General features: G+C 48.7%; 1 protein-coding gene across 1 annotated transcript; it reads right to left on the bottom strand.

Annotated features, from left to right (window-relative positions):
• Nucleotides 1–5,576: 5,576 nt before the first annotated feature.
• GZMM (granzyme M) lies at nt 5,577–11,330 on the bottom strand. Its single transcript, XM_037139074.2, has 5 exons — nt 11,232–11,330; nt 7,935–8,094; nt 6,708–6,843; nt 6,361–6,621; nt 5,577–5,864 (listed from the first exon to the last, which is right to left on the bottom strand). Exons 1-5 carry the CDS (start codon nt 11,284–11,286, stop codon nt 5,688–5,690), a joined length of 789 nt encoding a protein of 262 aa, XP_036994969.2. The 5' UTR covers nt 11,287–11,330; the 3' UTR covers nt 5,577–5,687.
• Between the last annotated feature and the right edge of the window lie 5,297 nt (nt 11,331–16,627).

Raw genomic sequence — 16,627 nt, 5'->3', positions numbered from 1 at the left:
GGGGGGCAGGTTGCAGAAATGATGACAGCAAGTCTCTGGAAGTTTAAGTGCAGGAAACCAGCAGAGAAGAAAGGCCACAATGTCCATAGCAGCCAAAGGGTAGAGAAATAGCCCAAGTGTCTGTCAGTGGATGACTGGGCACACATGAAGTAATTATTCACGCAGTGGAGTGTCAGCCATGAAAAGGAGTGAGGCAGTGACGCTACGGTGTGAGCAGACCTTGAACACATGGTGCTCAGTGAGTGAAGCCACACCCACAGATACACAGTGTGTGATTCCATGTATGTGACATGTGCAGAGCAGGCAAACCCACAGAGACAGGAAGAGGGTCAGTGGTCATCAGGCACTGGGGAGTGACTGCTGATGGGGATGGGGCTTCCTTTTGGATGAAAGAATGTTCTGGAATTAGAGGTGGTGATTACACAACATTGTGAATATGCTACATGCCACTGAATTGTACACTTAAAATGTTTTATGTATTGATTTGAAAGAGAGAGAAGGGGGAGAGAGAGAATGAGTGAGAGACGCCGATTTGTCGTTCCACTCCTTCACGCATTCATTAGCTGATTCTTGTACGTGCCCTGACCAGAGATGAAAGCTGCCTGCAGCCCTGACGTATGGGGCCAGTGCTCTAACCAACTGCGCTGCCTGGCCGGGGCCATGAACTATACACTTTAAAGGGGTGATTAGTATCGTCGGGACCCTGGGGAGGCTGCCCCAAGATGTTCCACAGTGGTACATCAATTATTTTGAATTAAAGTTAGTACTTAAGAAATTGCCTGTTTAACCAGAAAACCCCGACTTCTCTGTCCTCTTGAAATCAGGAGATAACTCTCCCTTATTACTAAAGCGAAGGGCTTCTGTACAGACAGTGCTAGCTAACTTCCCAAAAAGCACATGCTCCGCTCAGGTTCCTCTTCCGCAAGCACTGACTCTCTTAGTCCTGTTTACTCTCACGGATGTCCTCTCTCTTTGTCTAAAAAGTATAAAGAGAGCCTGGTCGGATCGTTGTTTTTAGCCCCATCTTATGATCTGAGGGTCATCTTGTGATACCCCCATGACCAGGTATTGAGTCGGTGTTTCTCCTCTCGGTCTGGGCTTGTGTAGATTTTATTATTTTATTCCTAGGTCAGCCGCAAGCTCTAAAGAAGGGGAGAGTAGGAAGTTCTCCCCATCTCTAACAGTTTGCTATGTCAATATCACCATGGTTTTTAAAAGATTTTTTAAAAGTGCAGTGGAAATTGGAAGTTGGGTGGGACTCCCGTGAGCCCTAGCGAAGGCCACGGGGAGTGGGAGGGGGCTCATTTTATTACTGGGACACGAGGCAAATAAAATGATGTAGGGATGAGGGCCAGAAATCACGTATTTTTTATCCTCCCTCGAGGACTCTTTTTTTTTCCTTTTAGAAAGAGAGGAAGGGAAAGAGAAACATTGATGTGAGAGAGAAGCATCGATTGGTTGCCCCCCCCCCCATGTGAACAGACAGGGATCGAACCCACAGCCTGTTGGTTAAGGATGACACTCCAACAAATTGGACCATACCAGCCAGGGCCAGAACTCACCTTCAAATACTTCAGCCCCACCAGATAGAACAAAACAACAACAACACACAAAAAGTGGGTCTTTTTTTAATATTCAAGATGAATATTAAAGATGAAATTCTTTTCTCATTAAAATATATTATCTACATTTACTGTAAAAAGAAACACCAAATACTTCAGTCCCCAGATTATATATGTGGTAGGTCAGGCAAATATGGTAAACTGTTAACCAATCTAGAGGCAGAATATACAGTTGCCTATACAACCTTCCAACTTTTCTGCTTGAAAATATACACCATGAGCCCTGGCCAGTGTAGCTCAGCTGGCTGGTTGGGTGTGGTCACCAGGCTGTTGTGACCAGGGCGTGTTCTGTGCACAGGTGATGCCTCAGCAGAAAGTTAAACACTAAAAATGCACTTACTTGCCCTGGACGGGTTGTTCAGTGGTTGGAGCCTCATCCCGTACACCAGAACGTTGTGGAATGATTCCTGGGGGTCAGGGCGCATGCCTACATTGCGGGTTTGGTCCCTGTCAGGGCGCATATGAAAGGCAGCACATCAATGTTTCTCTCCTTGTCTTTCTCCCCCACCCCTCCCTAAAAATCAATATGCATGTCCTCGGTTTCGGATTAAAAAAGAAGAGAAGAAAACGCACATTGTAAAAGGTGGAGGGGGAGGAGGAAAGGCACCAGGACTGTTCCCACTCCTGGTGCCGGTCAGGAGTCCAGGCTGTGCCCATGCTTCTGACCGACTGACCACCTGCAAGTTGGAGGTTTCTGCAGCTCCGTCCTTGGGTTTAATTTGCTTCGGGCTGCTCCCAGACCTCGGGGAAGGGCTTACTTACATGTACCTGCTCATTTTAAAGAATAATAAGCAGTGTAGTGATGAAGGGCACAGACTGACAGCAGATGATGGGACACACGGGGTGAGATCCGGGAGGGTCCCGAGTACAGGAACTTCTGTTCTTGTGTAACAGGGGTACGAACTTCTGTTCAGCTACTGGCAGACCGCTCCCTTCCCAGGTTGGGACGGCAAGTTCTGACCTTTTCACCCAGTGATTTTCTTTCTTTCTTTTTTTTTAAGAGAAGAAATTTTTATGTATTTATTTTTTGAAGATTTTTTAAAGAGGGGAAGGGAGTGAGAACGAGAAGGAGAGTAACATTAATGTGAGGTTGCCTCTTGTGCACCCCCCACCAGGGACCTGGCCGGCAACCCAGGCGTGTGCCCTGACTGGGATTGAACCAGTAACCCTTTGGTTCGCAGGCTGGCACTCAATCCACTGAGCCACACTGACCAGGGCTAACCCAATGATTTTCAATCGGTGTGCTGCAAGAACGTTGAAAATATGCAATACCTGACTATGTAGCCAGGGGCACTGACCTATTTCCCCTTAGATTGTCAAATAAAAAAATGACAACAGCCAACACAACAATAGCTGTCTGGTGTTAATGAATCACAGTTATACCTCCTTTTGCCAGATATGCAAAAAATATATAATATGCTTTTGGTGTGCTGCAGAATTTTAGTCATTAGTTTACATGTGCTGTGAGATGAAAAATCACTGTCCTAACCCCTTGGTCTTCTAGGCTATTAGCCCTGTTCCAGGTGTGGGTTAGGGGGGGCTTGTTCTGAACAGCAGAGACTCCTTTGTCTGTCTTATCACTTAGGAAACTCCAAGTGTTTTAGAAACCCTGTGCCATGAATGTAGATGAAGACCAAATATATTTTCTGATGAAATCACAGTGTTACTGTTTGGTTTGTGAGAAGTCGCCAGGCTATTGTGGCCTGAGTATGTTCAGTATGGGGCAGTGCTAAGGATTACCTACCGCCTGGAAACAAGGGGAGGCACCCTGTTCCAGGGAGAGACAGACGACCACCCGCCCTGGGAGCAGCTAACTGCCCAGGACAGGAAAGTTGCAGTTTTTTAATCTAATTTTCCCTGAATTTCAAAACCCCTCACCCCCATGCACTTTGCTCTCTGTTATAAAAGTCTGGCCAGGAAAGAAAATGTAAGATGGTTTCTTTTACGGTGTGAGCCCACTGTCCTCTCAGATCGCTGGCCATCTGAATAAAATGCCGTAAAGATTCAATCTGTGTCTGCTTACTGGGTTTGATAGTGACAGGCAGCATGAGCTCCGGTGTCTTTTCTGGTTTCAGATTGAGCGCGGGCCTGCAAACCAAAGGCTCCCCGGTTCGGTTCCCAGTCAGGGCACATGCCTGGGGTGCAGGCCAGGTCTTCAATGGGGGGTACATGAGAAGGAACCACACAATGATGTATCACTCCCTCCCATTCTCCTTCCCTTCCTCTCTCTCTAAAAATAAAGAAATAAAATCTTTTTTAAAAAAACCTGTAAAAATGTTGCATAGACACTTTGGATGAAGACATAAGACTTGCCTCCTGGGTGAAAATGGTTGACAACTATCTTCCTTCAGGGTAACCTTTTGTCCCTTTAACTACTTCCCGTGTGCAGTAATAACTATGCAAAAACTAAATTTTAGGCAAGACTGCAAGGGGCAGTGGAGTCTCCTTGGGCTGGGGTTTGGATTACAAGCATTTGTCGGCTCTTGTCAAAACAGCACGTCGTCCACTTAGATTCATGCATTTCATTGTATGTGAAAGAGACAGAGACAGAGAGAGACAGGGGGAGATGGAGGGACCAAACCCCACGGGAGTGTTTGCGGAGCTGTGCTGCGAAATGCAAACGCGTCGGCAGAGGAGCTGGATGGACAGGTGGACAGAGGACCAGTGGGGGTGAATCACCTAGGACGCGTTATGCCGCTATTTCAGCTCTGCCGTGTGTTACAGAACTCCTTCCCTCCCCCCCTCCTTTCCTTCCTTCCTTCCTTTCTCTCTCTCTTTCTTTTTAAAGGAGTTTGGGAGTATTCTTTCCTCTTCAATTTTTAAAAAGATTTTATTTATTTATTTTCAGAGAGAAGGGAAGGGAAGGAGAAAGAGAGGGCGAGCAATATCCATATGAAAGAGACATAGTGATCAGTTGCCTCTCACACGCCCTCCAACTGGGAACCTGGCCCACAACCCAGGCATGTGCCCTGACTGAGGATCGAACCAGTGACCTTTTGGTTTACAGGCTGGCACTCAATCTACTGATCCGCACCAGCCAGGGCACAGAATTTTCATAATACAAAGATTCTGCTATAAAACAGCAGTGTCTCAAAAAGTTACACAGAGCCACTGTATGGCCGAGCAATTTCACCCTCAATGCTCACCCAAGAGAAATGAAATGGCGTCCACACAAGTGTAAGTGCAAGTGTGTCCATGACAGTAAATTCACAATAGCCAAAGGTGAACACAACCAAAATGTCCATCCAGGGATGGATGTGGCTGTCCACACACTCAAATGTCACTCGGCCATGAGAAGGAGTGAAGCACTGACACTCGCTACAGTGTGGATGGGCCGTGATGCTCAGTGAGAGACGCCAGACTCAAAAGGCAACCAGCGTGTGATCCATTTATGTGGAATGTGCAGAACAGGCACATCCACAGGGCCAGAGAGTGGATTTGCAGGTGTCAGAGGCCTGGGAGGGGGTTGGAGGTGATTGTTGATGGGGACAATGCTGTTCTTTGGGGTGATGAGATGTTCAGGAGTTAGATAGAGGTGATGTTATGTAACCTTGTGAACATGCTAAAAACCACTGAATTATACACTTTAAATGGATGAATTGTAAGGCATGAGAATTATATCTCAAGATTGTAAACATATTACAAAAAATAAAAATAAAAGGAAGAAGGTTCTGGGATGTTTTATTCAGCGACCCCTGTCTCCCAGCACCCGGCACATCCCCTGCCTGCCAGCTGAACTCTGGCTGCGGCTCCCAGCCCTGGACGAAGCCATGCCCTGCCATCCTCCTGCCCTTGCCCCAGAGCCCCTCTTGGGAGGAGCTGGCCCTCACCTGCTACTGGGCTGCCCGCAGCAGCCTCAGAAGTGCAACCTCTGTTTTATAAGTGGGGAAACCAAGGCTTGCCTAAGGCCTCACAGGCAGCATGGCAGAAGTGGGATCAGAATCCAGGCAGGACTCCTGCAGTTGCTTTATTACAATTTATTTGTCCTCTGAGCTGTGGCCAGTCCCCTTTCTGCCCCTCCCCATGATTCTGCAGGGGAGGGTCCCACAAGCAGGGGAGTTGGGATCACCTCTGAAGCATCAGGCCTGGCCAGCGCCCGATGATCTTCTTGATCCAGGACACATAGGGGGCCACAGCGGTGGCCACAGGGGGCTTGAATATGTTAATGCAGGTTCTGGAGCTGAAGGACAGGATTCCAGCCACCTGGCCTTCGGTGCACACCAGGGGCCCGCCTGAGTCGCCCTGTTGGAGACCGGGGGCACTGGTTACCCTCAGTGCCTGCTGAAGAAAGCCTGTTTATCCCCGGGGGGATGGGAGGGTGGCTCCAGGGTAGAGACCCCCCCCAAGTCCCACATCTGCTTACACACATGTCTTTACTCCCCTCCCAACCTCTTTCATTCCCTTTTTCCTTCCTTCCTGTCCTTTTAACACTCTTTGCTTCTTCTTTCCACCCCAGGACCTTTGCACATGCTGTGATCATCTTTGGTGCTAGAGTTCAAACCCCATCTCTGCTGCTCCCTGACTATGTGGCCATGGGCAAGTCACTTAACTTCTCTGTGCCTCAGTTTCTATATCTGAGAAATGGACTAATGCTAGTACCAATCTCCAGGATCCCCCAGTGAATGGGCAGAGTTGGGGCCCAGGGAGAGTTGGGGCTTGCCAGGTTGCCCCTGGCCACAGGCTGATGCCCTCACCTCAGGCTAATCTGCCCTGGCCTGCCCCACCGCTGCCCCTTTACCTTGCAGGGGCCCTCGTTCTTGGACTTGGCTTCCAAGCAGATCATGTTGGGGGTGATGTCACCATTCCAGAAACGACTATTGTTGCACATCTTGGCATCCAGCACACGCATGTCCAGCTCCTTCAGTGCTCTTGCTAGTTGCCCATGCTGGGTCTTCCCCCAGCCAGCCACACTGCACTTTGCTCCTGTTGCCACTGCCCGGTGCCTTCTGGGTAAGGCCAGGGGCTTGATAGTCTTGTCAAAAGCCACCTTATGCTCCAACTACAAGAAGGGACAGCTTAGTGAGGGAGAGTGGGAGACAGGCAGTGAGAGAGAGGCAGCTGCCACTCCTTCCCCCACCCCAGCACCTTAAGCAATGCGAGGTCATTCCTCAGATCAGGGACCGGCTTGTAGTTGGGGTGCAGAACTGCTTTCTTGACTTTTAAATCGAGGACATCGTCTCCAAGCTCATGGAGCCCCAGCTTCAGCCTCAGCTGTTCGGGCCTGTGGGCAGCAGAATCGGTATGTGCTGCCATCCTGCAGCTTGGGGACCCCTCCACACACCTGAGCTCTGCCCTAGGGTCCATCTAGGCTGACTTCAAGGTCAAGAGATATCTGCTGCCCCCCACCCCCACCCCATACCTGGCTCCTTTACCTGGCCTCTCTATGACTAGGCCTTCCTCTGCTCCTTCTCAACTGCCTCCTCCCCACTTCATCCAGGAAGCTGTCCCTGCTCCCACCCATGCCTCAGAGTCCAGTTTATCTCTGGCCAGAGGCTGAGTTGTGTGTGTACAGAAATGATGACCTCCAGCCTGGGGCTCCCCTCTGTGGGGCTCTAGCCTCACCCAGGGCATATGTTAAGCCTCAACCATAGTGATTTGTTCTAAGGCTGGCATGTGACCTAGGCTGGGCCCATCAGCACTGATCCTCATAACTTTGCCCAAACTATAGAGAAACAAACTTTTCCCACAGGATCTAAGGCGGTCCAAACTTGCCACCATGTGACAACCTTCCTGAAAATGTGGCCAAGGTACTTGACAGAAGAGCTGAGGGACAGGTAGGCTCCTGACCAGCTCGTGCAAGCACCTGGATCAAGTTGTGCCTGAAGCCTTATATCTTCCTAAATTTTTCTTTCACACAAACAAAACAGATGGCCTTTGGTTACTTTGACCAGTTTGATCTGGATCTTTATCACTGTGTAGTCCAGAGATAGGGCACCTCCAAGATCAATTTATTTGGTGACTTCCTAGGTTGGTTCTGCCGCCCTCACAGACCAGCGCTAACCCCACGGCCGCAATGAGAGACACATTCCTGGGTGTCCCAAGAGGCCCAGATTCTGTGCAGTTGGAAGGTGCTTTGTCATGGCGGGTGAAGTTTCCCTAGGAATCCTTCAGTATAATGTCACTTAGGCACGCCCAAGGTTGACGCCACCAACACACACCAGAGCAATCACAGGAGAGGGAAAGGGGGCAGCCCTATACCCTACAATTGGCTTCAGTCTGTCAGGATCCACCTCTCAGTGAGAATGGGGAACCTGGGATAGAACTGGGGACACTCGGGGTGACAGACGGGGTGGGCGGGTTAGGACCACTTACGGCTGGACCACGCAGTGGGCAGCTGTCAACACCCACAGGCGGTCCACAAGGACTGCCCCACAGAGGTGGGTGCCGTTTTCCTGCAGTGAGGCCATGTATGGACGGGAGTGGGGAACAGCCTCGCGACCCCCAATGATGCGGGTCTCCAATGTGTCACCTCCTAGGGAGAGGAACAGAGCTCCAGATTAGGGCCAGGTGCCCCATCCCTACCACGGCCCAGGGGCCTCAACCCTAACCCAGTGCCCTCTGTTCCCTGAGATACTCAGGTCGGCAAGCGGGACTGCCTTTGATCCCCCTCCATCCTTTACCCCTATGTCGTGGTCACCAGCAGGCGACCATCTCGCATTCACACAACCCCCTCCCTCGCTTCCGAGCCCCACCGGGACTCCCATGGTCACCACAGCACAGCCCCTGTTGCAGCAGCTAGAGGAGCTGTTGAAGGTGGAGAAACTGGACCATCACATCCCTTCCCTGGGATGTAAAATTGCGCCGCCACTGAGGAAACAATCTGGCAGTTCCTCAAAGGTTAAACAGTTACCACCAGATGGACGCAGCAACTCCCCTCCAAGGGGAAGGAAAACACATACCCACAAGATGTTGTGCACACATGTTCACAGCTGTCAGATTCACAACTGCAAATAGTGGGAACAGCCCGCATGACCAGCAAAAGGTAATGGACAAACAAAAGGTGATATATTCATACGCTGGAGTATTATTCAGCCATGAAAAGGGGCGAAGCACTGTCGTTCACTACAGCTTCAGTGGCCCTTGAACACGTGACGCTCAGTGAGGGAAATCAGACACAAAGGGCTGCATAGTGTGTGATTCCTTTTATGTGAAATTCCCAGAACAAGGAAGTGGGCTGCTTAATGGGTGCCAGAGGCTATGGAAGGGAGTGGGGAGTAGTTGTTAATGGGGATGGGGTTGCTTTTTGGGATGATGGAACTTCCTGGAACTAGATAGGGGTGCTGGTTGCCTAATACTCTGAATGTACTAAAACCCACTGGATTATATACTTTCAAGGGGTGAATTGTATGGCATGTGAATTATATCTCAATAAAAATGTTATAAAAATTGTTTCAAAATCAATCATGAGTTTTAAAAGATTGATAAAAGGGTTTTAAATGTAAATCAGTTGAAAATCTTCCAACAATTCTGCTTCATGCTTTAAATATCTAAACTCTCCATGAGCCACAAGAGCCACATGAAGTAGCCCCGCCTCCTACCCATGGCTCCTCACTCCGCTCTTCCCACACCGCCCTCCCGGTTGCTCCTCTGCCGCACAGCCTTCACTGCCACCCTGAGGCCTTTGCACATGCTGTTCCCGTAGCCTTTCTTGCAGACGTTCCCACGTCTGGCTTGGGTGTGTCTGTTCAAAAGCCTTCTCCTCAGAGACCCCTGCACCTCCCAACTTCCTTAACATAACCCTCCCCCCTCACTCTGCTCTGTTCTCTCCCGGGCCCTCACCCTCCCTGACATTGTTTCGCATGCAGACTTGCTCATGGACTGTCTGTCCCCACTAGTTCCCGAGGGCAGGCCCTGTGCCTATCTTGTTTACAACAGGCCTGAACAGTAGCATATGCTCAGCAAATACTGATAGGTGGATGAAAAACAACAAATGATGGATGGAAAAGATGGATGGCTGATGAATGATGAATGGATGATGGATGGATGGAAGGCAGAGAAAGACTGATGGATAGGTGGCTGGATACCTATTGTACTGGGTCCCTGATTTATCACAGAGCCATTCTTATCCAGCCCAACCAAAATTCTGGGATGTCCATCACCCACCTCTTTCTAGCTTAAGCTCCTTAGTCACCCAGTCCTGGCCAGGTACACATGATTTAGGGAGGCCAACAGCAGGGGCTCAAATTCCAGCTCTGTGCTTCCCGGCCAGGCAATCCCCAACAGGTCATCTCACTCCCTGGGTCGTAGTTTCCTACTCTGCAACCCAGGTTTATGTGCATATGTATACAAGGACCCTGCCTCCTGGATGCTGCCAGCAGGCAAAGAGCCTGCATCTGCCCCGAGTTCCGTGGTATTCTGCAAAGCCAGCTCCAGGGTGGAGTGTGAGGAGCACAGGATATCCTCAGAGCCCCACGGTCTTCCCTTAAGAAAACTGCAAGAAGAAATCAGTGGTTTTTACCCTAGAGAAATCGGGCGAATGTAAACTTCACCAAGTGATCAAGGTAATGGCGCTAGGAAGCAGGGGTGAACCCTCTGTGGTTCTGGCAGGAAATGTGCAACCTGAACCTGGCCTTGGGGACACAGCAGGCAGGCCCACAGGCATTACAAATGCCAGTGTTACAAGACCCAGGGGGGAAGTGAAGAAACTGTCCTTAAGGTGAAGGACACCTTCAGGTGAAGGAGGAGACCAGATGCACCCCTCTGGGTTTGTTCCCTCAAAGGACACTGTGGGAACATTTGAGTAAGGTCTGTAGGGGAGCTAACAGCACCATATGAATGCATGGTGTTGAGAATCTGCTATGATTGTGTAGAGAATGTCCTTGTTCGCAGAAAACACGCCATGGCACTTAGGAATGAGGGGCAGGGTGCCTGAAACTTACTCTCCATTGGCTCTGATAAATAACATATGTATTTGTTACCATCCTTATCACCAGCAAGGGTGATAAGACAACTGGGCCAACATATTTACAATTGAGAAATCTAGGGGCCCTGGCTGGGTAGTACAGTTGCTTAGAGTGTGTGTCAGTCTGTTAAGCCAAGGTTGTGGTTTAAATTTCTAGTCAGGACATATACAAGAAGCAACCAATAAATGCATAAATAAGTGGAACAACAAATGGATTGATTTCTCTCTCTCTCCCCTCCCCTTCCTCTCTAAAGTCAATTTAAAAAAATTAAATATTTTATTTATTTATTTTCAGAGAGTGGGGAAGGGAAGGAGAAAGAGAGGGAGAGAAACATCAATGTGTGGTTGCCTCTCATGTGTCCCCCTCTGGGAACTGGCCTGCAACCCAGGCATGTGCCCAGACTGGGAATCGAACCACGATCCTTAGCTTCACAGGCCCATGCTCAATCCACTGAGCTACACCAGCCAGGGCTAATTAAAAAATTTTTTTAATGAAATAAACTTAAAATGCCTGCCCTGATGTGACCTGACCTCTTCCTTGGGGCCCCTGCTCGGGCCCCACCTCCTTTCTGGAGCAGCTGACATTTCTTCCATCAGTCCCCTTCTGGGGAAAGTGAATTTATTTCCAATCTCTGTTCTGACACCCACCCATGAACGTCCAGGGGCCTAAACCTTGGGCATTTCCCCCTTGCTTCGCTCCCACTCACCTGCCCAAAGGGCCTCTGGGGCCAGCAGCAGCAGCAGAGAGAAGAGGGCCTCCATGGTGCCGGGGAGCTCAGCTGCACATGCTGCCTGGGCCTCCAACACCTTCCCCACCCCACCCACCCCTTCCTATGGGGGAGGGAACCTTCACAGCTTCACTCCCCGCAGCACCTGCACCTCCACCCCTGGCTGGTTTTACTTCACCCAGAAGCATTTCAGAAAAGTCCTCCTAAAAGGCACAGGCTCTCTGGAGAGAAAAAGCACATTACACATCACACCTGAGAAATCAACAAAAATTCCTCCTCATCATCGCATATCCTGTCAGGTTCTACTCCCAGCTCATACACCTTTGTGTGTGTGTGTGTAGTTTTCTTTGCCCTGTTTCTTACTGTAGCAAAATACACTTAACTGTCTTTAGTGTGTAGCTCAGTGACATTCAGCACATCACACTGGCGTGCAGGCAACCCCTGCGTTCGTCTCCAGAACTTTCTCTTCTTCCCAAGCTGACACTCTGACCCCAGCAAACACTGACTCCCCTTCCCCAGTCCCTGGCACCCACTACATACTTCCTGCCTCTACAGTGGAATCTCACAGTATTTGTTCTGTGTCTGGCTTATTTCACTGAGCATAATATCCTCAAGGCTCATCCACACTATAGCAGGTGTCAGCATTTCCTTCCTTTTTAAGGCTGAATCATATTCCATTATAGGGTTGGACCACATCTTGTTCATCTGTCCATCATTCCACGGATATTTTGGCTATTTTCAATCTTTGTTGTTCTGGATAAAGATGGCATGAACACTCGTGCACTATGAACACTTGTGGGACAGCCACAAATCTGAGGGTCCTCGCCAGGCTCAGCTGCATGGAGTGCTGCCCGGAGCAGCCATTACTCTCAGCTGGACTTGGAACTGGAAGGATGTCAGCCTGGGGGTGGCCCCAAAGTGAGAGGAGTCCCCCTGAAAAGAAAGCCCACACACAGAAAGTTGAGCTTGGGGATATTAGTTTCCTCTTGTAGCTTTAACAAATTAATGAATTGCCTCACATTCAGTGCCTGAAACCACACAGATTTATCCTCTTAGTTCTGGAGGCCAGAGTAGTTAGTGAGTTTCACTGGGCTGCACCCATGTGTATGCAGGGCTGATTTCCCTGGAGGGCCCAGGAGAGAATTGTTTCCTGCCTTTCCCAGCTTCTAGAGGCACAGACTCTGGGATGAAGGAATGGATATCTTTGGGGCTGTTATTCTGTTGACCACAGGTTGGGGGAGACAGTCTGGACAGAACCAGTGCCTGGATCCTGCTATGCCTGAAACCCCCAGCCTTGTCAGACACAGAAATCAATGAATTTCCTTTTTGCTTAAGTCATTTTGAGTGGGGCATTTTGTCCTTTGCTACTGAAGGGATCATGGCTATTAGAAGAGAAGAGGCAGAAAGATTGATCCCAAATGGCAGGTAAATTCACCTATGTATTGGGGCTCTGGAAGCAAGTCACCATCTCTTCTCTGATTTGACAGCATCTGAAACATGAAGCTCTGGAATTCTGTCTTCACTCAGTAGGGTGTGTGATGCTAGGGATGAGTTTATCACCCAAAGGTTGTCCCAATTCAACACCAATAGAAATCCCCAAATTGGGGTGAAGGGAGACTTTATTTGGAGCAAACAATTTAATTGTGATATGGTGTGGCAGTGGGAAGCCTTGGCTGTGAGACAACTCAATTATGATAAAGTACAGCCGTGAAACAGCCCAGCCAGCCCAGCCTGGGTGAGGTGGTCCAATGTTACAGCTCTCGTGTCCCAGCTCAGTCCTAGCAAGAGAGCTCTGTTCAGCCACAGTGTGGGAATCAGTCTCCATCAGGAACTGAAAGTGAGTGACATCAAAACAGGGGAGGCCACCACATATAGAGACGTTCCCAATCCTGGTTCCTGATTTGTTCATTTTTATGCAAATAAGACCCCAAATCTTCAGAATTTGTTCCAAAAGGCACTGTCCTGATTACTTGGAATGGAGCCACTCTAATTGGCTGGTAAAGATGTAAATGAGATTGTAGCTGCACAGCTCTGATTGGAGGGCAGGTCTTCAGCCTATTGGTGAAAAAAATTTTTTAAATATTTTACTTATTTTTATTTTTTAAAATATATTTTATTGATTATGCCATTACAGTTGTCCCATTTCCCCCTTTATTCCCCTCTACCCTGCACACCCCTCCCCCACCATTTCCCCCCCTTTAGTTTATGTCCATGTGTCACAAGTTCTTTAGATTCTTTATTTTCCATACTATTCTTGCCCTCCCCCTATCTATTTTCTACCTCCCATCTATGCTACTTATTTTCTGTACCTCCTCCCCCCTTCTCCTCCTCCCACTGCCCTGTTGCTAACCTTTCATATGATCTCCATTTCTATGGTTCTGCTCCTGATCTAGCTATCCTCTTAGTTTGCTTTTGTTTTAGGTGTGGTTGTTAATAACTGTGAGTTTGCTGCCCTTTCACTGTTCATCTTTTTTATCTTCTTTTTCTTAGGTAAGTCCCTTTAACATTTCATAGAATAAGGGCTTGGTGATGATAAACTCCTTGAATTTGATCTTATCTGAGAAGCACTTTATCTGCCCTTCCATTCTAAATGAAAGCTTTGCTGTCTAGAGCAATCTTGGATGTAGGTCTTCAGATTTCATGACTTGGAACACTTCTTTCCAGCCCCTTCTTGCCTCTAAGGTCTCTTTTGAGAAATCAGCTGACAGTCTGATGGGAACTCCTTTGTAGGTGACTGTCCCCTTATCTCTTGCTGCTTCTAGGATTCTCTCCTTCATTTTAATCTTGGCTAATGTAATTATGATGTGCCTTGGTGTGTTCCTTCTTGGGTCCAAGTTCTTTGGGACTCTCTGAGCTTCCTGGATTTCCTGGAAGTCTATTTCCTTTGCCAGCTTGGGGAAGTTCTCCTTTATTATTTGTTCAAATAATTTTTCCACTTGTTGCTCTTCCTCTTCCCCTTCTGGTACCCCTATAATTCAGATATTGGAATGTTTAAAGATGTCCTGGAGGTTCCTAAGCCTCTCCTCATTTTTTTTTAAAGATTTTATTTATTTATCTTTACAGGGGAAGGGAAGGAGAGAGGGAGAGAAACATCAATGTATGGTTGCCTTTTGTGCATCCCCTGCTGGGAACTGGCCTGCAGGGAAATGGCCTGCAACCCAAGCATGTGCCCTGACTGGGAATCGAACCGCGACTGTCTGGGTCGCAGGCCCGCGCTCAATCCACTGAGCTACACCAGCCAGGGCTTCTCCTCATTTTTTTGAATTCTTGTGTCTACATTCTTTTCTGTTTGATCATTTTTTTCTTTCTTCTGGTCCACTCCATTGATTTGAGTCCCAGTTTCCTTTCCATTACTATTGGTTTCCTGTGCATTTCCCTTCATTTCACTTAGTTTAGCTTTCATTTGTTCCTCTAATTTGTGACTAAAATCAACCAGTTCTGTGAGCATCCTGATCACCAGTGTTTTGAACTGTGCATCTGATAGGTTGGCTATCTCTTGGTCGCTTAGAAGTATTGGCTCTGGGGCTTTGAGCTGTTCTTCTTCTTGAGCCATAATGTTTTGGTCTGTTTGAGCCTGTTATGTATGTGGGGCGGAGCTTTAGGTGTTCACCACGGCAGGGCAACCCAGTGGCTGGGTTGTGAAGCTGTATGTGGGGGCGGGGTCAGAGAGGGGTAATGGTGCTTGCTCCACGCTCTCTCTCCGAATTTCGGTCCCCTCTGCTGCTTCCCACAAGCAAATTGGGTCCTTCTGGTGCTGGTTCCCGGATGTGTGGGCCTGTGCACTCTCCAGGACCCTGTGGGTCTCTCCAACGAACTCTCTGTGAGCCTGGGAGCTTCTCCCAGCACCTCGACCCCCAGAAGTTTTTCCAATTGGTGCTTTTAGGCTTTAATTCCCGGCGCTGAGGCCCTGGTTTGCATGGTCTGTCTCATAGCTCGCTCCTTTGCCTAGTTTATCTGAGTGTGAATGTGTGACCACGGTCAGCTGCCTTGCACCCTCACCGGGTCTGCTGGTTGCCACCCCACGTCTGGGTCACTTTTTCCTGCGCGACCTTGCTGCACCAGCCGCTGACCCTGCCCCTCTTACCGGTCTGGATGAATGGTTCATTGTTGTCAGACTTCTGTACAGTTCAATTTTCCATCTGTTTTGGTTGTGTTTTTATTACTAAAACTTTATTGTCTTTAAACTTGGTTGTGTGAGGAGGCACAGTGTTTCCACCTACGCCTCCATCTTGGCCACCCCAGATTTTACTTATTTTTAGAGCGAAGGTAAGGAAGGGAGAGAGGGAGAGAAGCATCAATGTGTGGTTACCTCTCATGCACCTCCTACTGGAGGCCTGGCCTGTCACCCAGGCACATACCTTGAATCAAACCAGGGAAACTTTGGTTTGCAGGCCAGTGCTCAGTCCACTGAGCCACACCAACCAGGGCCTATCAATGAAGTTCTGATCCTAGGAGCTCTCTTATAAGGTCAGCTCACACGGTGGCAGGAGCGGTGTCGGAGGTTGGCAGCCCAGTTTGTGGCTTTTTCCGGACATGCAGCATTCATGAGGGACTTCCGCAAACAATGGTTGCTCAACTCCGGTTATCATTTTGGACCCAATTAACCACAAGGAGTCCTTCTTGGCAGATATATTCTTCTCGGAGTCAAGAAGTTAGAAAAAAATTCATATTTATAGCATGAGCTCACAGGTCCCATCTTGTTTAATCCTGACAGTCCCAGAAAGTAGATTCTATTAGTGTCAGGATGGTCAGATTTAGCAACTAAATGTCGAGTGTGCCTGGGTTAAATTTGCATTTCAGAGAGTTAACGAATAATTTTTTTGGTATAAGTATGTCCCAAATGTTGCCAGTGATACCCTTATAGTAAACACTTTGTTGTCTATCTGAAATTCAAATTTAACTGGACAGCTCTATTATCTCCATTTGCAGCTTACAAAATGGAGTTCTTTTATTTTTACTGTAGTGGCTTTAGAACCACCAGTTCTTGGACATGTTCCCATCAAGAGGTGGGGTCTGTCCCCTCTCCTTGAATCTCGCTGAGCTAGTGCCTATTTTGACCAGTCATGTGAAGCAGAAGTGGCATGGTGTGACCTCCAGGGCTGCTCAGAAACGGCCCTGCTCCTGGGACCCTCATCTTGGAGCCTGTGCCGCCATGCTGAGAGGAAGCCCTGGTGATGGATGTGGGCCGTGTGTGGGCACTCTGTCCCACTGAACCTGGCCTGGAAGTTGCCCCAACCCAGGCACCCAGCTTGAATGCCTCCACATGGCCCCAGTCCCCATGATTCAAGTTACCTAGATGTGGGGAAGAAGGGCCAAGCCACCTGATTCCTGACCCACGGAAGCTGAGCATAAACTGGCAGTGGCTCTATGTCACT

The sequence above is a fragment of the Artibeus jamaicensis genome, unplaced genomic scaffold, assembly GCF_021234435.1.
Source record: "Artibeus jamaicensis isolate MK-2021 breed Jamaican fruit bat unplaced genomic scaffold, CSHL_Jam_final scaffold_537, whole genome shotgun sequence".
Lineage (NCBI taxonomy): Eukaryota > Metazoa > Chordata > Mammalia > Chiroptera > Phyllostomidae > Artibeus > Artibeus jamaicensis.
The sequence above is the reverse complement of the archived record's forward strand: the minus strand, read 5'-3'. Positions and strand labels throughout refer to the sequence as shown.